Source organism: Notechis scutatus, chromosome 1, assembly GCF_049901735.1.
Source record: "Notechis scutatus isolate UNSWTSFEM ecotype Mainland chromosome 1, rNotScu1.2, whole genome shotgun sequence".
NCBI classification, from domain to species: domain Eukaryota; kingdom Metazoa; phylum Chordata; class Lepidosauria; order Squamata; family Elapidae; genus Notechis; species Notechis scutatus.
The window spans coordinates 191,611,736-191,633,114 of NC_142009.1; the positions used below are offsets into that span (position 1 = coordinate 191,611,736).

Below are 21,379 nucleotides of genomic sequence, written 5' to 3' on the forward strand. Positions count from 1 at the left end.
CCAACAGATTAAAACAAGTTTTAAACCTACACATTCACGAAGACCAAAATGGATTCCTCCCGTCTCGACAAATAAAGAACAGTTATTGATGTCTTAGAATTCTATGAAGCCCATCCGGAGAAACAATTCGCATTTATGTTCTTAGACGCAGAAAAAGCATTATCTAAATTGGCATTTTCTAATTCAAAAAAATTATAATATGAGTCTTGGCACTAAATTTGAAAATATTATAACAACAATTTACGACATGCAACAGGCCAATATATTAATAAATGGAGAACAAACAGGTCCAATAAATATAGAAAAAGGTGTTAGACAGGGCTGCCCTCTCTCACCTCTTCTCTTCATATTCGCCCTAGAAACACTTCTAACACGCATTAGGCAAAATTCCGAAATTAAAGGATTGAGGATCAAATCAGAAGAATATAAATTACAAGCATTTGCTGATGACATGGTCTTCTTTTTGGAGGAACCTATAGAGAAAGGATACAACCTAATAGAAGAATTAGAACGATTTGGTGCAGTTGCAGGACTAAAAATTAATAGAAAAAAGACAAAATTAATGACCAAAAACTTAACAGAAAATCAGAAGAAAGAATTAGAGGTAACGATGGGGATACAGGTAACCAAAAGAGTCAAATACCTAGGAATATGGTTAACACCACAAGGTAAATCACTTAAAGACAATAATTATGATAAATTACTCCAACAAGTAAAGAAAGATTTAGAAACCTGGAGCAAGTTGCAGCTTTCTTTATTGGGCAGGATTGCTTCGATTAAAATGAACATACTACCAAAATTTCTATACCTATTTCAGACAATCCCAATCAAATTATGTAAAAAATTCTTTGAAGAACTAAATAAGATAACACTCAAATTTATTTGGCAGGGAAAGAAAGCTAGGATTAATGTAAAGGCATTACAAGATTTGAAGAGTAGAGGGGGACTAGCTCTTCCAAATTGGGAATCATATTACACGGCAGCCACCTTACTATGGCTAAAAGACTGGGTGAACCTACTTAATAAAAGAACTCTATTATTAGAAGGGCACGATCTCCAGAGAGGGTGGTACACCTTTTTATGGGAAGTGGGGAAATCTAAGCAGTCATACTTTCATAGACATCTTATTAGGGACTCACTATTAACTAATTGGAAAAAAGTACGCAAAAAACACTATCTAAAAATACTGATTAGGCAATGGTACACCCTAATAACCTGGACATAACAAAAATGATTAAATACAAAGATTTATTAGACCCACAAGGAAAACTGAAAACACGACAAGAACTACAAGAGCGAGGATTTAAAATTGATCAGTGGTTATATATTCAAATCCACAGTAGATATAAACAAGACATCAAAGATTTTGGAATTTATAATAAACCGCAGTACTTAGACAAAATTTTATTAGGACCAAATAAAAAGAATATATCTAAATTTTACAAATACTTACTGGAAGTAGAACTAGAACAAGAGATAGTCAAAGGAAATATGATAGGTTGGAGCAGGAATGTGGGACGAAGTATTACACTACCAGAATGGGGAAGGATTTGGAATAGAAATATTAAGATCACAAAATCGGCAGCTTATAAAGAAAATACATACAAAATGTTCTACAGATGGCACCTACCCCCTTCGAGGCTGGCGAAAATGCACCCCCACACGAGTCCAAAATGCTGGAAATGCAAAAGCATAGATGGAACCTTTTTCCACATGTGGTGGTCATGCAAGGAATCCCAGAAATACTGGCAAAAAATTAGAAAATGGTTGGAGGAGATAACCAAAGAACAAATTGAATACAAACCAGAGTCCTTCCTATTAGGGATTTTTGACAAACAATTATCAAAAAAGACGAAGTATATAACAATTCACATTCTAACTGCAGCCAGGTTAGCGTTCGCTCAGTGCTGGAAATTACCTTACACTCCCACAGAACAGATGGTTATTCAGAAAATATTAGAGTGCGCAGAAATGGATAAATTAACTCTAGCCTTAAAAAACAAAGAGTCCTCAATATATTACAATAACTGGAATTCCTGGTATGACTGGTTAATTCAAAGATAGACCGTTTATAAGAGAAACCTAGTTGAGGGTAATTTAAGTATAGATACCGATAAGATGTGCGTATATGATACAACTTAAGAAGAATAGATCTTACAGACTGTCAAAAAGGATATTGTTTTTTTTAAATGTTTCTTTTTCATTTCTTTTTCTTTTTTCTTCCCTTTTTCTTTCTTTTTACACCTCTCTCTTTCTTTCTCTTCTTGGCCTTTGTCAAGGCCTTGTTTTTTGTGTATGTGTTGTAGATCTGTTTTTAATTGTAAAATCAATAAAAAAAATTTTTTTTAAAAAAGAAAATATATAAACCAGGATAGACATTTTAATACTGTTACTTTAAGGGAATGCTAAAATTGTAATTGGGTGTGGTTCCTCAAATGGCCATAAGATGGAGCCACAAACCTGGGTTGTTCTGTTCTGTTGTTTCCGAGAGTGTTGCCGTTCCTGCATTTCCCTATTGAGTTTTACTGATCATCGTTATTCTTGGATTTGATGTGAGTCTTTTACTGAACTATTTATGATACTGGACTTTGTTTTTGGATTATCCCTGAACTGAAAACTGACTGCTTTAACCGTGAATGACTTGGACTGTTCGTTGAACTTTGCTTAACCATTTTACTGGAAGTAAAACCTACATTTTACTATACAGTGTATCTGTGTGCTGGTTGTGTGTTATTCTTCACCACTCTTACTACGTCTCCCTGTATGCACTCATTCTCCTAATGGGGAATTACCTCAACAGTTCTCTTTTCAAGTTCTGGATAACTTTTGCTTCCCAATGCCTGTCTGGTCCCTTATCAAAATCTGCCAACCAGTCCCCAATTTTATTCTATTCCTCCAGTTGGAGAACTTCTTAAGTCACTTTCAGACGGAATTGTCCTGAAAACACCAGATGAATTCATGCAACAATTACAGTCAACAAGTAAACCAATGTTGTGCACAGGAAATACAATCAGAACTGAGGTACAGGTAGTCCTCGGTTAACAACTGCTCCATTTAGTGACCATTCAAACTTAATGACCATGCTGAAACAGTAGCTGTATGACCAGTCCTTGAACTTAAGATTGTTGCAGCACCCTTATGTCATGTGACCAAAATTCAGGCGCTTCACATTTGTGATGGTCACGGCATCCTGTGGTTACATCATCACCATTTGCCACCCTCATAGCTGTCTCATGACAAACCAAGTCATTGCGGAAGTCAGGCAGGAAGCCGCAAGTGGTGGTCGCACGATGTGAAAGGATTCACTTAACCACTGCAGCAGGACTGATGTTGTAAATTGGGCAGGGTCGCTTGATGTTTTCCCTTCAGGATTGAATTGTCTTGGTGATGGAGTTGCTCGCCCCAATTAGCAGTCGTTAAGTGAGAATGACTTGTACCGAACATAGCAAATAAACCTAAATACGTCCTGTACAACTTTCTTTGTTTTTTCTAGGTCAGGATTATAGATTTCCTTTCAGTGACTCTGCATCAGGGCAGAAAGAAGCGGTAGCTGTGTTTCCCCCCCCCCCCACCCTTGTGATCTGATAAATCTGCCAGGAGCAACGTTTCATTGTACTTTTGCTTGGGAGTCCTGGCAGAGTTAGCCACCCAGCTCAGTTGCCCCATCAGCAAAATGGGGAGAGATCAGTATCTAGAGGGCAGAAACAACTATTTCCCTTTATTAATCCCCCTTACAACAGTCTCAGGGGATGGGAGTTTTTTTCCGGAAAGTGTGCTTTTCCTTGTTATGTTGTTTTGAATGCCCTGGGCTTCAGCACTTCAGTCGGTTACAAGCAGTTTGTGGTCTATTTCGTAGCAGGATACTTCTCAACATGCGCGCACACGCATGCACACACTTTAACTGAACCAGTGCTTACCATCCTCCATAGACCACTTTCATGGCAGCCTTTTCTATTATACACATTATAATGAACACCAGCAGTAACGGTTGCTGTAAGGGTTAGGGTTTCCCAAACTGTGATATGTGCCTCCCCTCTGGAAGGAGGTTTCAAAGTATTTCTAGCAGGACTTCCAGATTCTGTAATGGCTTTGTTCCCTATTGCCATCAGTCTGGTAAACTCACAAGATTTGTTTCTCTCGCCATGTACAAGTATACATCCGAACTAGACTGGGTCGTTTCTCTGTGTCGTATAATTTATGTGGGTATATGAATAATTTTGTATGTATGTATGTATTTGGTTTCATTTATTTTGTCATGGTTATGTAGTGTAGGTTATGTATTGGAGGTGTGACCCTTAAAGAGTTGTATGCAATGAAATTTCATTTTAATGTATGCTGATTAGTGTACATTTAAAGTGACATTAAAGTTACCTATTCTATTCTATTCTATTCTATTCTATTCTATTCTATTCTATTCTATTCTATTCTATTCTATTCTATTCCCTTTCCTTCCCTTCCCTTCCCTACCCTACCCTACCCTACCCTTCCCTTCTCTTCCATTCCATTCCAGACATGCAGTAAAATATATAGTACACTGGAGAATCCTCTGTTTAGAGACATTGGCCAGTAGGATTTGTTTGACATGTTTTGACCTGAGGCAAAACCATAAACTTCAAAACTCTAGTGCAAGTCCTAATACTGCACTGTGGGTTCGTTCAACTCTTGAAGTTGTTAGACAGTTGTAAAAAAAGCATTCATTTAAGATTTAAGATTCATTTAGATACTTTCAATACTAATTAGTGATTCTCTGGTTTTAGTGTCATCTGTAAAAGGAAAGAGTCAGTGGCAAATGGTGACAATATATATATATATATTTAAATTTCATACAGTGCACGGATAGGCACTGAATCTGCTAATCTCTGTCCTTTAATTGAAGTTGTTCAATGTTCAACTTTCCTTGAAGATTTGTTAGTATACAGCAATGTACAAATCAGATTAAATATTATTGTTCTTTTTTTCTTGTTCTCCTTTCACAAAACATTAACTTTTTACAAATGAAAATGGAATAGGAAATCTTTGCACTGTGCTGAATGCAAATGGATTTCAGTTTTATCTACTTCCAATTGATTGCTTTAAAGAGTGACCTCTTACAGCTTTGGAATCTACAGAAATAATAATCATTAGCTTCCTAAGTACCTTTTGCAAATTCTGAAGCAGGATTTTCTTTTTGCTGTTGTTATAATCAGGATAATTTCCATGGAAGAATTGAATTTCTCAACTGCAAGTTCACGTATCCATCTCGTTCTGATACTCAAGTGCTAAATGGCCTCTCTGTCTCTGTGAAATCTGGGCAGACCCTTGCATTCGTTGGCAGCAGTGGATGTGGGAAAAGCACCTGTGTTCAACTTCTGGAAAGGTTTTATGATCCTGATGAAGGAAAAGTGGTAAATAGCCTTTGTTGCTTTGATGGCATAAAAGTACTAATGACTGGATCTGCAATTCAGTCTTCATACATCAGCTGTATGTTCTATGACCTAGACCAGTATTTTTCTACCTTAGCAACTTTAAGACATGTGGACTTCAATGAAATATTGAGCTATAATATGTGATGTGGGGGGGGGGGAATAATTTTGAAAAATAGGGCTCTCATAAAAGCATGTGATTTAATTGAAAAGTAATGAGTTAAATATCTAAGATATGAATGAATATCAATATTAATGAATAAATTTGTATTATTTTTGATAATATAGTATAATTTTAGAATGTACCAGACAGAATACCAATGTAGGTTATGTATTTTATATTAAGTACTATAAATATAGAGGAAAAAGACAAAGGCATCATACTCCATATAGTGTACAGGAGAAGTACTTCTTCTTTTTTTTTTAAAGAAGAAAAATAAATGATTGGCTGGAATAGAACAGACAAAGAATAATAAATATTACGATATGAATTGAGAGGAGATAAAAAAAATAAAAATGAAATAAAATTGAGAAAATTTAAAGGAGAGGAGAAGTTATATAGAAAATTGAAAATGTTAAGAAGATATGAAATGGTATGTAAAATGAATATGAAATTGAACTTGTGTCTGTACCAAGAGTTTTAACCCGGGACTAAGCAACTTTCAGAAAAGAGATTTTTTATACTTTTATGTTTTGTGTTTATGTGTATTTATGTATTGTTTGTCTTGAAAAATAAAACTTGTTTAAAAAAAAAAAAGACATGTGGACTTCAGCTCCCAGAATTCCCCAGCCAGCTTGGGAATTCTGGAAGTTGTAGTCCACATATCTTAAACATTGCCAAGGTTGAGAAACACCGCTTTTCAGATTTAACATCCCCCTTTTTAAAAAAAGGCCTCTTTGAAATCCTTGTAAAATCCTTTTAATTCAATTTTTCATCAATTTCTCAGTGCAGTTTCTTTTGCAGTAATAAAGATGTGCAAATAAATTTATAGATAAATAAATACATTATCCGTTTCATATAGATGCCCGTTTCATTTTTAGTGAGTCTGGGCAGTTTACAGTAAAACAAATAAAATACATAAAATACACAGTATTAAAAAAGCAAATAAAAATAAAACATGTAGTAACCAGGTATAAAAATAAGTGAAGAAATGAGTATTATGTATGTTCACTCCATTATAATGTTACTTATCTATATATATATAAAAGCGAAATACCACTCACGCATCATCACAAAATCTCCAGAACCGTAAAGCCTACAAACCTGAAATTTGGCATGTATGTTCCTCTTGGTTTCTAGAAAGGATTTTTCGAAATGGCCATCGGAGCATTGGTATTTTGCATATTATTATTAACATGCTCTGATGCTAAGGAGTTCTACTCCCCCTCTCCACCTGAAAAGAAATACAGTATATTCCAAATGCAAAACACAAGCAGAGGAGAGGAGTTTCAGTTTCACAGCAGCAAGCAGCTTTAATACAGAACAGTTGAGCTAAGCCACTCCCAGACTCCTTGCTGTCTCCTTTTTGCTCACACAGCAAATACTGTTTCAGTTTCCAAACAACTCTCTCACACACTGACAGGACTCCTGCTAGCCAGGTGAATACTGATAGATGCTGGTAAGCAGAGGCAAAATCCCCCCTCCCTTATTTTCCACCCCCAAAACTAAGCCCGACCACATAGTTTCGTAGCGAAGCATGGGTATTGCACTAGTAAAATAATAAAGGTGTGATAAAAATCAAATCAACCAAAAAACAGAACCAATCACCCACACAACCAAGAAATCTATGTCACTCCCAGGGCCCCAGACTCGGGCACAAAGCCACATTTTCAAGGCCTTACAAAAAAACAGTAGGGATAAAACTAATCTAATCTATTTCTTTCTGGATCCTGCCCGCCAACTCTCCCTAGCTCATGGTACCCAGAGCATGCCTCTCACGCCACATTGGGTGGAAACAGTTGGGGAGAGATGGTCTTATAAGTAACCAGTCCTTTTGGGTTTGTTTGTTTTTTGCTTTGATTTTTAAAAACTTCTCATTGTACAATCCTGATATTTCCCGATGACTTTCCATCCTAAGTACTAAGTAGATCTAATCTAGTTTAACTCTTTGAAGTTAGACAAGATCAGGCAGGCTGGCCAAGGGTTGGTGTGGGAAGATGGATCGTATCAGAGGTGGTATTCAGCAGGTTCTGACCATTTCTGGAGATTTCCAGTAGCGGAAATTTTGAGTAGTTCAGAGAACCAGCAAATACCACCTCTGACTGGAGATTTTACAGTATCCTTCCCCTACCATGCCCACTGATAGTAAAATAATTGAATCCCACCACTAGACCTCATAGAATTGATTTCACATGTCAATATTTTGTTGCAGAGGGCCAATGCTAAAACATGTGTCATGGGTATCAGTGGTGGGATTCAAATTTTTTTACGAACGGTTCTGTGGGTGTGGCTTGGTGGGCGTGGCAGAGGAAGGATACTGCAAAATCCCCATTCCCTCCCCACCTTCTAACCTGCTTTCCAGCTCCATTCTCCTGTGCAGCTGGGACTCGGGAGGCAGAGAAGAGATGGGGACGGGGCCAGTCAGAGGGGGTATTTGCCGGTTCTCCGAACTACTCAAAATTTCCGCTACTGGTTCTCCAGAACTGGTCAGAACCTGCTGAATACCACCTCTGGTGTGTATGCATGCATGCTTCGGCCATGTCACTCATCATATCGTTCTGATAAAAGCCCTGAGATTCTGCAGAACTCTTAGCTTGCAAATGTATTCTTTTTAACTGATGAACAACCATGCAATTCTCCACCCAGATTGTGGTGCTCAAATTGCACATGTGTCAGCAAATACAAGCCAAGGTTTGAAAAAGAAATCTTAGTTTTATTTATTTATTTTATTTTATTTATTTATTTATTTGATTTGCCAATTGTTTAACAAAGACATTTTGTATGTGGTTTTGTGTTTTTGATGTACAGCTGATAGACGGCCGCGACACTCGGCAAGTAAACATCCACTTTCTTAGATCTAAAATAGGGATAGTTTCTCAAGAACCAGTGCTGTTTGACTGTAGCATTGTCGACAACATTAAATACGGGGATAACAGTAGAGAAATATCTATGGATGAAGTGATAACCGCTGCCAAGAAAGCCCAATTGCATGAATTTGTGATGTCACTCCCTCAAGTGAGTACTATTTTTAAAATGTTCTATGTTATAGAACAGGGGTCTCCAAACTTGGCAACTTTAAGGCTTGTGGATTTCAACTCATGGAGTTGAAGTTCACAAGCCTCAAAGTTGCCAAGTTTGGGGACCCCTGTTATAGAAAGAAGAACTGGCCTAAACGTTTTCTTCACTGTTGATTTAACATATTCTCCATATTTCTGCCTCACAATAATGTTTTGAGTCAATATTTCTGCCTCACAATAATGTTTTGGCTTTCATTCCTTCTATTGTGAATTGTTTGGCTTTCTCACCTATAGATCTATATTTATGATAACCTAATTCAGGAATCCCCAACCCCCTGGTCTATGGACCGGTACTGGGCTGAGGCATGTCAGAAACCGGGCCACACAACCAAGCGAAGCCCCATCTGCGGGATACAAGCAGCAGATGAAACCACGCCTCCTCCGGTCCGCTGAAATACCTCTCTCCACGGAACTGGTCCCTGGTGCCCAAAAAGATTGGGGACCGCTGGCCTAATTTACTGTCCCAGTTAGGTTTGCTCACTTCTTTAGAATCCAGGAATCCCCTTGAAAATATCTGCATGGTCTCTTGCTTGTTTCCTAATTGACCCATCACTGGAAAGATGACTAAAAAAGAAAAACCCAGCCGCCGAATCACACGTTCCAAAAATGGCTTCTCAGAACTATGAAAGAGTTGTTACATTCCAACCGCACGCCTTAATCATCAAGTCTTTTGAAGTGTGTTCATGAAGAGTGGGAAGCCACACTCTTCACTTAATCTCTCATGGGGTTGTCATGAGGATAAGATAGGAACCGAAATCCTGTCTCCTGCCTGTTGTGATTGGTAGGATAAAAATGTCTTGTTTATAAAACAAAGGAAGGAACGCTTTAGATGACCAGAGACTACAGCTATGTGCCTTTCTAATAGTTTCCCATTGAAGTATTAATCAGGACAAACTCTGCTTAGCTTTTGTCCTCAGTCAAAGCCAAGTTGTGAACTGCACAGTCTATCCTCCAGCCCTGGGGTCACTTGGTGGTCTCCCATCCAAGCAGTAACCAGACCTGATTTGCTTCACCGTTTCCAAGATCAGCTAGCTGCTGTCACTTGCTGTGACTATAGAATCTCTGTGACTGTAGAATCTTTCGGACAACTTTTACCCTGGTTAAACTAAAGCTCATTCTATCTAATAATATAAGTCCATTCATTTTCTTTAAAAAAAACAACACTTGGTAACTTTCCAAGGCTTACCTATAAAGCATTCCAATAAAAATACTCAGTTTCAATACAAAAATTAACGCACACTTAATGGTAATGATAACACAACAACACAACAACACAAATAATAACTTTTTCCAGCTTGCTTCTTAATTGAAGGTTCTTCCGCCCATAAAATAAAAGAATGTGAGAATAAAAGCGATGAAGTAGCTTCATTTTCTCACCACTCTAATTGTATTTTTGTTCTTGGGGTAAACAAAGTCAGTGAGCCAATAAATATTGTGGTTTTTTTTTGTTTTTGCAGGAATATGAAACCAATGTTGGGGCTCAGGGGTCTCTACTGTCTCGAGGGCAAAAGCAGCGCATTGCCATCGCAAGAGCCATCGTTCGAGACCCTAAGATCTTATTACTGGATGAAGCAACTTCCGCACTGGATACAGAAAGTGAACAGGTAAACAGCAATGGATCTAGAGCCGTGGTGGCGCAGTGGTTAGAATGCAGTACTGCAGGCTACTTCTGCTGACTGCCGGCAGTTTGGCAGTTTGATCCTGATGGAGCTCAAGTTTGACTCAGCTTTCCATCCTTCCAAGGTTGGTAAAATGAGGATGCAGATTGTTGGGGGCAATAGGCTGACTCTGTAAACCTCTTAGAGAGGGCTGTAAAGCACTATAAAGCGGTATATAAGTCTAAGATATTAATATTGATAAAGAAATGCTGAATATCAAGAACCAAAAACATTTCCCTTTTATTATTTTATTCATTTATATATTAGTTTTTTTTAAAATCCCACCTTTATAAGTAACTCAAACTGGAGAACATATATAGTCTACTCCTTCCTCCTCTGGGAGGCAGGCGGGCTGAGAAGGACTGGCCCAATATCTGGCTTTCATGCCTAAGGTGGGATTAGAACTCACGGCCTCACGGTTTCTAGGTCAGCACTTCTATTCACTACTATACCAAACGGGCTCTAAAATAATTTTATGCTTTCAGGTATCAGATAATTAAGAGAAAATATATTCCATGGAGCATTGAGAATATATATTAATTCAATCCCTTGCTGTTGAGTTCAAAAGCAACTTAGTCTCAAATAAGTGGAGATAAAATCTCAGTCTGAAAAGGAGGAAAGGGAAGGATGTCCTCACTTCATTGTTATTTGGAGGCTATTTTGGGGTATGAAAATTAAAAAGGGCTGTAAATTGTAACTGAATCTGAATGCACATGCACAATAGGTAAAGTATAGTACAATACACTCATTGTACAGAGTCACAGCTGGGAAGGTACTGTACTGGAAGCAATTCAAAAAGGCACACTTACCAACCTGGCCCACTGCTGTTACAGATAGCGTTGAATCCAAGAAACTCCCCCAAACTGCAAACTTAGGCTGCATTCATACGACGCATTGAATAGCCCAATCACTTTAGCCACCATATACCTAGCTCACGTAATTAGCGCGTAGTGAGAATTCACTGTATGGAACCAACACAGCAGCATGTAGGTGGCTTCTTCTAAATCCATCAGAGCCAGCTTCGCCCTGGCTGGATGAAGATCTTATTGATGGATTTGCCATTGGAATATATTGGAGTTTGTTGCGTCCCTGCCAGGTTGCTCCGTCTTAGCCATATTTTGATCCACCTGGTGATGCTTAAGTATTGCTGTTACCAATATTCCACAATTGATGGCCTCTGAATGCCTTTTGGTCCACCAAGAAGCTAAGGGGAATGTTGAGATCCAGGGAAGATTTGAGAAATGATAGGACAGCAGATGACTGCTCTGTGTCCTTTTTTTCCCAACTTTTCTGGACTGCTGAGAGAATGACATCTCTGAGGAACAGAGTTTATTGATACCTGTCCCTGGCAACACTGGAAGTGGAAGCAGATTTGCCATGCTTGCAAGTTACTGTATAACCCCACAGAGCCCAAATACAGTGGAACCTCGGGTCGCGACCATAATCCATTCCAGGACTATGATCACAACCCGATTTGGTCATGACTGAAAGCGCAACCGACTGCAAATGGGCGGAATGTGCATGCGCGGAAGGGGAAATCGCTGCGGCAAGGGAATCTGCTGCTGCTGGGTTGGTTCGCCACTGTGACCCAATTCAAAAATTGGGTGAATTTTTGGGTTGGAACCCGATTTGGTTCGTGACCCAAGGTTCCACTGTAGGTACCTTCCACATGACCCATGGAAACTGGAGTTGTGGACAGTAGGACTTCTTCTCTCCTCCTCCTCTTCTAATTCACTGAATATTTGAGGAGGGTTTTCAACACAACTAAATTGAGTTGATCAATGCCTTTCCCAAAACAAAGTGACCTAGAGAGGCCAAATTGGCTGTGTTTGTGTGAATGTAACCTGTCATGATGACCATGTAAAGACTCCTTCTCTTTCTCTTTTCCTCTTCTCCCTTCAGACTGTGCAGGCTGCCCTGGACAAAGCTCGAGAAGGCAGGACCTGCATTGTCATTGCACACCGCTTGTCCACCATTCAGAATTCGGACATCATCGCTGTCATGTCTCAGGGAGTCATCATTGAGAAGGGCACTCATGAAGAACTGATGGCCCAGGAAAGGGCATACTATAAACTGGTCAGCACGGGGGCACCCATTAGCTGAGCTTCTGCAGTCCCTGTGTGGGTTGTGTTCATTTTCTTAAGGCAGTGGCCCCCAACCTTTTTTGTACCACGGACCGGTACCGGCATCACAAAATGATCCACGGACCGGTACCAGCATCAGCACGCATGACCAAGGCAAGGCGAGCCGAGTGACCGGCCAGCCAGCCGTCCCCTGCTTCTCCCCGCCACCTTCAACTCCTCCTTTGTACCTTCTCGCGGTCGATGGGCTTTTCGGGCTCTTTCTTAATCTCCTCCTGAGTAACGCGAGACTCCACCGCCATCGGGACGGCTCTTCGTTCGAAGCCGCCCCCCCTTCGACGAAACTAAGGCGCGAGGATTCCTTCAGCACCCAAACGCCGCTTTCCAACCGACGACTGACAAGCTCACCCAGAAGCACTTTCTCAAGCGCCGTCGAAACAAGATGGCGGCGCCCAAGCAAAATAGACGGCCCGGTACAAAATGATCCACGGACCGGTACCGGTCCGGGGCCTGGTGGTTGGGGACCACTGTTCTTAAGGGACGTGCTAAAACCATTACGAACATATCAACCAGCAAAAGATGACTGTGCTGTGATATAGAACGATGCACCTATGTTGGCAAAACCACTTTGAGAAAATGAAGCCCTGGAGGCCAGCTTTTGACTGAGCTGTTCCCTCAAACCACTGCAACTGTTGGGAAGAAAATGGCAGCCATCTCCTGGAGAAGTGAGATTATACAGGAAGAGGGCTCAGGGACCTTTTCAATAATGAAGTGTCCATAGTTTTTTTTTTTATACCTAATTTCCATTGCTTCTGAATTTGCAATATGAAAAAAAACCTAATGAACTTCATTGTGGATCCAGAGGGAGGCTCTGTTCAGCATTCAATGCAAATGGTGGCATTGAGCTGTATTTCCTACTACTCCATCATCATCATCATCACCTCACTCTCAATGATTCTGGGTGGTTCACAACAATCAAAGAAATGACAATGAAATCAATAAAAATGACAAAAATTAAGATAAAAGACGGCAAGAGCGATGAAGTAGGTATGTCTCTCTCCCTTACCAAAGACCTGGGTGAAGACCCTGGTCCTCCCAGCTTTTAAACAAGAGTAAAGTAGGGGGGGACATCTACATCTTGGGGGACCCTCGCTCCAGAGGGCCAGTGGTGCAACAGGGAAGGACATCTTCACCATTATGATGGGGAAATATCAGGCACAGATTCTTACATCCATAAAAGGGCAATATTGAAACCTGACTCTGCATATCTCTAGAGACTCTCTTAGGTATATAATGTCTTCTGTGTGTAATGGTTCTCTGCATAGTGTTAAAAGCACTCTGGCCAGATTAAAAAATTACAATTATTCTATTCATTGCCAGCGAGACAATTAGCCATTGCAATTTCCCAAAGGGTCGTCATTTCTTTTGCAGGAAAAAAAAACCCGAGCTCTTTACAAAACAATACATTTATTAATGTATATGACCGTCCACTAACCTAGAACCTACAGTAAATAGATTGAATGCATCTCGCTCACAGATGAGTGTCTCATTAAAGGACATTTGATAGAGAAAGCCTGATCTCTGTGTATAGGACAGAACAATAGCAGGAAAAGAATAAAAACTCAGAGAATTAAACAGCAATGCAGCCCAGCCACATTTAATGTGCACAGAGAAATACAGCGGGAGATTAAATCATGCTTGAGAAATAGTGTAAGCAGGTGGTAAAGACTGTTATTAAATCAAGCAGTTGTACTTTATTGAATCCCTTTATCCAAAGCAGCTGAATCTACTTTGTCAGTGGATTCCTAAGGGGCCCTTCGCAGTCTTGCTGTCTAATATCCTTCAACAGGAGATCCTTATGAACCAGTCCAGAAGCATTTACACACAAGAACCTGCATTCTACTGCTGGAGCTCATTCTGTAGTGGATGAAGCTTCTTTGTCAAAGTCCCCTTATCTCAAAAGGGGATAAGACAATTCACCATGGCCAACTTGCCAAGTGGCCAACTCGCTGTGGGACAATTTAACAATTTAATTATTTAAAATAATTTAAAAACTTTAGTTTTTGTCATTCCCATTTCATTTTGTCCCTCCTTTTCCAACCCGTTCTTTAATGATTCGGTTCCACTGTTCCTTCAATATTAGTGTAAATCTTGTTCCCTGGCCAGTTGTTCTGCAGCGAGCTGGCCGTGGTGAGTTGTCCTGTGGCAAATTGGCCACAGTGATTTGGCTGCAGCAAATTGTCCTAAACCCATCACAAAGCCGTGCTCCATGCTAAAGCCTGTACCCGTGTAGAGCCATAAACCAGAGGAAAACTGGCTTGTTTCTGTCAGTGCTGCAGAAACTGGAGTCTTGTGAATAAAGGGGATTGAAAGGACTGATAAAGGCAAATACCCCTTGGAGGGGAAGGTGGCTTGTTCATAGAGTATCTAAAACAATAAAACAAGCAGCAGGTCGAGTTGTGAAAATGTAACACTCAGGAGCTGTATTATGAGGACAGAGAAGCAAAGACACTGCCAAGATCAAGATTGGACCATCAAGTTACGCTGATGCTTTTCAGTTGACCATTTATCTAACTGGCTCCATAAATACTAATTTCAGTTTTTATTTAAGCAGTTACAGTTCCTACCTTTTTATCTTTGTCCAGCTATGAGCCTTTTAGCACCAAATGCTGTTGTTTTGTGTTTTGATTCTTCCATGTAGAGCTGCCATATAGATATTTTTGTCCCCATCTCTTCCTCTTTCTCCTTTTGCTATATGATCAAACGACTAGATCTTATAGCAAAATGTCAGACAGTGCTTATCAAATTGTTTGATGGAACTTTATTTCCCTGGTAGCCAGTGTATAAAGTGTATAGATTTGTTTGATGTGTGTTTTCATGTTAGTGTTAATTGCTGGCATCTGCCTGGACAAGTCTCTGCAGTTTTCTTGGCAAGGTTTCAGAAGTTGTTTGTCATTGCCTCCTTCCTAGGGTAGAGAGAGAGAGAGAGAGAGACTGGCTCAAGATCACCCAGATGGTTTCATGTCTAAGGCAGGACTGGAACTCATGGTCTCCCAGTTTGTGGCCTGGTGTCTTACACCAAACTAGCTCCCCTATAAAGGTACATTGCCTCTGAATCTAGTGGTTCAGTTTACTATCAAATCTAATACCTGTTGCTTTTATCATAACAATTCCTTTGTTAAAGCCAAATGACCATAAGCCAAATGACCATATCTTGGGTTCTATAAATTAATGATGAAACCAAGTTGTTTGATTGACTCTTTTGCAAAGTGGTGCAAAATATGGTGAAAGTTATTTTCTTCAGATCATTAATAACTTTATCAGCTCATTATCCACTTATGAGCCTTTCGGCATATGGGTGAGTAATTCAACATTTTATCATTTTGATTCTCTTATTCTGCCTTCTGTGTATGCTGTTGTTTTCCAGAAATAGCTGGACCATCAAGTTATATTAACCCTTGATGATAAGGCCTACTTTTCCTGGATAGCCACACCCTACTCAACGATGAGGGATATTCTGCTATAATCTGCATCACGGTATTCCGGGGCACATTCCTTTATTGCTCATTCATTTCCTTTGGAGCTGTTCATGGTCCCGTTGATTTGGACCATTCTGAATAATTTTTGTGCCATTTCTATTCATGACCACCTCATTGCTCTAGAGCAGGGGTGTCAAACTCACCACGTCACGTTGGCATCATGTGTTGTTTCGTGACATTTTTCCCATTCGCAGAGCTGTGGTGGACGTGGCCTAAGCGTGATGAATCCGGCCCGCGGGTTGCAAGTTTGACACCCCTGCTCTAGAGCAGCATTTTTCAACCTTGGCAACTTTTAAGTTGTGTGAATTTGTTTGTGTTTTGGTGACTAAGGCCATTCCTTAGGCAGAGCAAAACCAAGTTTCTCCAGTTTCCCCCCCACAAAGTTTCTGAAGGCTACTGTGATGATCCAGGATGGGATACAAAATAAACACAGTCACAAAAACAGGTGAAGCCCCTTTTATTCCTTTACTTTGCTTCAAAGCTCCAAATATCTTTGACTGGAGACAAAAAACTCCCCCACAAGCAGTTATGAAAAGGAGGAAATGCCGTTTAAACTAAAAATTCCTATAAATTATAAAGAGTAAAAACAACACAAGCCACACTGAAGCAATTAAGGGAACCAGGCAAGATAAGGGCTTGAAGATGTCCACAGATATTGGAACACACACCGGGAAGCATGCCAAACTCAGAAAGGAATGACAGACTAGAGATATTTCCACACTTTGTTTCCAGCACTGGCCCATACGCATGTCCGTCCTCTTATCCAGTTTTCACAGCTGCAGCCCATGAAGAGGATCAAGGCCCTCTCCTCCCCAGTAGATCACGTCTCTCCCTTATCCTCTCCTCCCTGCGTGCCCTAGGATATAGAGGGGATGGGCCTGGGTCCTCCTCTGACTGCCCAGCTGGCCTCTGCCCTTCTCCAGCCTCCTCCACAACCTCTGGAGCCACACATCCACTCCCTGTCAGCTGTTCCTCCTCTCCCTCGGAGTCAGTCTCCAACAGGGGCATGACAGCTACCTCAAATCTAAGCAAGGCAATGGTCCTGACCTTGAGTGGGCCTTACACCTTAAAAGCTCAGACAATTGAACACATTTGATAGTCTAGAGGGGGACAAATCACAGTAGAAGCTTCGCTGGATGCTGCCTTAAGTGAAAGGGTTTGAAACAAACATCAATTATAGGGATTGTCATCAACTGGAACATCTCCTTATGTACCCCTTTAAATATTACTTGGCGATTCCCAAATCTTAATACCTGCGGGAACACTTTTCCACCTCACTGGGAAACATTTGTGTAGCCAAAAAAAGAGGGAAGATTAAATTAAAAACTAGAATCCCCTTGGGTGGCTATTAGCCATTAATGGGGTGAAAAATAATTGGGATTGCAACGTACACGATTCAACCGTAGTTCCTAAATCCTTTACTCCAAGCTAGAACTCTCCATGCATTGCAAATTAGGTTCACAAGGTGACATTCTGCCAATTGTAGAGTGGGTTGTTTCCTCCTTTGCTTCAAGCAGCAAAATAGCAGGGCCTGGTTTTGTCTCTCATACATTGAAGGGTCTGCATCCCCTAGCTATCCTGTTTAAAAGGGTAGACTGATGATGTCAGCTATCCCAACAAGCCTTCTTGCCGATGAATTAAATCCAGAAAGATTGTATGCGTAACCATTGTTTGGGGCGTTTGGTCTATGTATTCATTTAATATTGATTCAGCTGCATTCAGGAGTTGAACATTGCTAAACTATGGCGTTCAGGATGTGAGGCTATTTAACAGATGTTTAATATATAAATTCCATTTCTATTTTCCGTTGTACAGTTGCAAGAAGCCAGGGGAGAACACTGAAATACAAGTAGGATTTTCAGAGAAAGAACAAATGGCTGCAAAATATGGGCCACTAGTATAGGCCTGAAAATTCAGGGAGTGCAATTCTTAAAGAAGCAATTTCTTTTGCTTCACATAGTACTAAAAAATCTGAAGACTATGTTTACAGTCTCAGTTAGGATAAACCATACTTTGTTTTCCTACCAATATAGATGATGCCCAAACAAAATCCTCCAGAAAAGAAAACATTTTTCAGCAGTCATAAAGTGCCTGCTATATGCCATTTTGATTAATTCCACTTCAATGACAATCATATTTTAGTTAAACAAATTGCATTTTAAAAAAAGAAACCAACAATATTCTAAAAGAGCTGAACTTAGCACAGCTCCATTCTGTATTATACGAAGTTTCCAAATATTAAAATATTTGCCTTAGTATTTAAATAAAAGATGCATTTACTGATAATTGTCATCCACAACATTTTTGTCCCAGTCACTTAAGATGGGATCAGGGAGGAAATCTGAAACAGTTAATCCAAATCTTCTAATACCTGATAATAATTGCAGACAGGTCTTGTAAAGTCTGCAAACTTTCTGTAAATTCTGAATTATGACCACTCCATAGCCAACACAAAACCACCTGAAAATAGTTAAAAACTACTAAGATTGAGTACCTCAGATAAGTTCAATTTCTTTTGCTCTACTTAATTAGTAGAACTCAAAGCCTGTTGTAGACGTTTTGAAGTAATATGTTTTGCATTTATATCCTTGGTGGTAGATTCATTGCAAAGGACTTTTAAGTTTAAGAATAAGAGTGCATTTTCTTGTTGATTGGTGATGTCACTAGATGAGAGGCAAATGTTAAGACTTATTGCCTTTCTTTGCTGCTATCTACTGCTCACTTAGAGCTTTGCAGACAGATATTTGCAACCCAATTTTCACTCAAAATCTAACACTTCTAATTAATTAATTCTAATCTGCACTCTTCTAATTAAGTTCACCTGCTGCTATACAGGCTGGGAGAAATACATTAATAATTGCTCCCAGCAGAAGTAATTAAAGCTTTGCATTTTTATTCCAAATTAAAAATTGCCAATATGACCACATGCATCACTTCGTTCGGCAATGCCTTTAAAGTGTGAGGACCAACAATAAGAAAGTATAAGAAGTAAAGAAGAGGTTTGAAGCTGGTTGTTCCCAAACATTATTTGCTTCGCACAAGACATTATTTAAAACATTTTTTTCTTCTTCTTCTTCTTCTTCTTCTTCTTCTTCTTCTTCTTCTTCTTCTTCTTCTTCTTCTTCTTCTTCTTCTTCTTCTTCTTCTTCTTCTTCTTCTTCTTCTTCTTCTTCTTCTTCTTCTCCTCCTCCTCCTCCTCCTCCTCCTCCTCCTCCTCCTCCTCCTCCTCCTCCTCCTCCTCCTCCTCCTCCTCTTCCTTCCTAGTGTCTTCCTAGGGTCTGCTTTTTGGATCATTGAGCACCGTGGCTTGCATACCTTTGTTGATGGTGTTTGGGCACTCGTGAGTTCGCCGGCTACTGACTTCTAGTTGGTAGGCAGTCTTGGCAATGGTGGAAGGTGCTGCTTTCAGGACAAGTCCATACCAGCGGAGCGGGCCTTCTCTCATCTTCTCTATACAGTAGAACCTCTGGTCATAACTGCTTCTGACCACGACCAAATTGGGTTCCGACCAAAAAAATCACAAAATTTTTGAATCTGGTCATGAACACATACTCGGGTGGCGATCAAACATGACCCCTGACCTCTGAAATTCCTGAAGATGAAACATTAGAAGACGAAGAAATTGCCAAAGTTATGGAACAAATTATAGTTGTGACCAGAGGTTCTACTGTAATTGGTGCTATACCAAAATGTTGTCGAATGACGTCATTTGTGATGTGATCAAGAAGGGAGATGCCCGATATCCAACGGAGCATTTGCGTTACCATGGCATGGAGATAGCTTTCAGTCCCTGTTGTTGCTGCCCAGCATTCAGTGCCATACAGTACAACATGGAGGATGGTTGTCTTGTAAATCTTAGATTTAAGACGGATTGGCATTCGTCTGTCACATAACACACCAGTGAGTTCTCGCCAACACATCCAGGCGTTTAGTTATTTGCTGCTTCCCACTAAAAAAAGTTGAAGTTTCCAAATAAAAAATTCAAATAATGAAAACGTTAGGTTAAAATACTGGGGAAAAATAAGATGATTAAAATAGAAAGAGTCAGCGATAATGTAAAAGTAGCAATAGCATCTGTTCATCAGTGTGTGAGTCACCCAGAATCATATATATGAGATGGGAACTATATAAATTGAATGAACTAATAAACACAACGTTTATCAACCTATTAGTCAAAAGCTGGGTGTGTGTGTGTCTTTGCTTACTGCTAAGAAGATAATGAGAAGGGCACCAAGCATACCTTCTTGAGGAGGACATCCCAAAGCTGAGGAGATACTACTGCAAAAGGCTTCCTCTTGGAGACCCATTTGTTCAGTATGAGAGGATAACTAGAACAGCCTGAATACACTGTATGCTTCTTCTGACCAAGGCTTGTTCATACAAGGTCATACAGAAAAGAGCTAGAAGGGACCGTGGAGGTCTTCTATCTAGTCCAACCTCTTGCTCAAGCAAGAGACCCTTCAGAGTTGAAGAAACTTCTTGGATGAGAAGCAAAACATCTTCAAAGAAAACCCCCAAAGTCCAGTTGCCTCTTGAAAAAGCACCTTTGGGACACATCATGACTTGGATGCTTGAGAATCTCCACAGACAAGACAGCCTATACCATTTCAGACAAGTGGGTTGTCCTTAAAAGCCTCCAGTGATGAAGGACCATAACTTCTGAAGACAAGCTGTTCCACTGGTTGATTGTTCTCATTGTTAGGACATTTCTTCTTAATTCTAAGCCACTTCTCTCCTTGATTAGTTTCCACCCATTGCTTCTTGTCCTACCCACAGGGGCTTTGGAAAATAGGCTGACCCCATCTTCTTTGTGGCAGCTCCTCAAATATTGGAACAGTCATTTTAAAAAACAGTCTTCATGAAGCTGTAATTAAGATGCTAGTCCTCCATTGTGCTCTGAATTCAGAATGTCCTTCTATTGGCATTAATTCGCTTTTTCAGAGCCAATTACATCTACCTCTATTATCCTAGGTCCATTGGGGCGAGTTTTGACTTGTTGAAATGAAGTTTAATTTACCATACATCTGTTTATTTTCTTTTTCTTTTTAATGCTTGCTTTCTGTTTGTTCCCCTATTTAACTTTTATTGTTTTGTTTCTTTAACTACGAATGCACATTGCTCTGAAATTGCGTTTGACAATGCAATAGGGGAGAAATATTTATAATATGGGTGACGGTGGAGTTGAAAAGTGGTTGATGGTAACAGAGCCTCGGTGGCGCAGTGATTAGAGTGCAGTACTGCAAGCTACTCCTACTGCAATTTGGCAGATCGAATCCCACCAGGCTCAAGGTTGACTCAGCCTTCCATCCTTCCGAGGTGGGTAAAATGAGGACCCAGATTGTTGGGGGCAATAGGCTGACTCTGTAAACTGCTTAGAGAGGGCTGTAAAACACTATAAAGCGGTATATAAGTCTAAGTGCTTCTGCTATACAGATAATTATTTAATAGAAGCATAGAAAGCT

At 39.9% G+C, this 21,379-nt stretch overlaps 1 protein-coding gene across 1 annotated transcript in view; it reads left to right on the forward strand.

Annotated features, from left to right (window-relative positions):
• The window catches only part of ABCB11 (ATP binding cassette subfamily B member 11), a 105,141-nt gene extending 85,046 nt beyond the window's left edge, over positions 1 to 20,095 (forward strand). Inside the window, exons 26-30 of the mRNA XM_087949788.1 lie at positions 5,187 to 5,384; positions 8,371 to 8,577; positions 10,097 to 10,243; positions 12,200 to 12,441; positions 12,917 to 20,095. Coding sequence (XP_087805914.1) covers positions 5,187 to 5,384; positions 8,371 to 8,577; positions 10,097 to 10,243; positions 12,200 to 12,400 — 753 coding nt within the window. The 3' untranslated portion in view covers positions 12,401 to 12,441; positions 12,917 to 20,095. The remainder of the gene's footprint in view (positions 1 to 5,186; positions 5,385 to 8,370; positions 8,578 to 10,096; positions 10,244 to 12,199; positions 12,442 to 12,916) is intronic.
• The last annotated feature ends 1,284 nt before the right edge of the window (positions 20,096 to 21,379 follow it).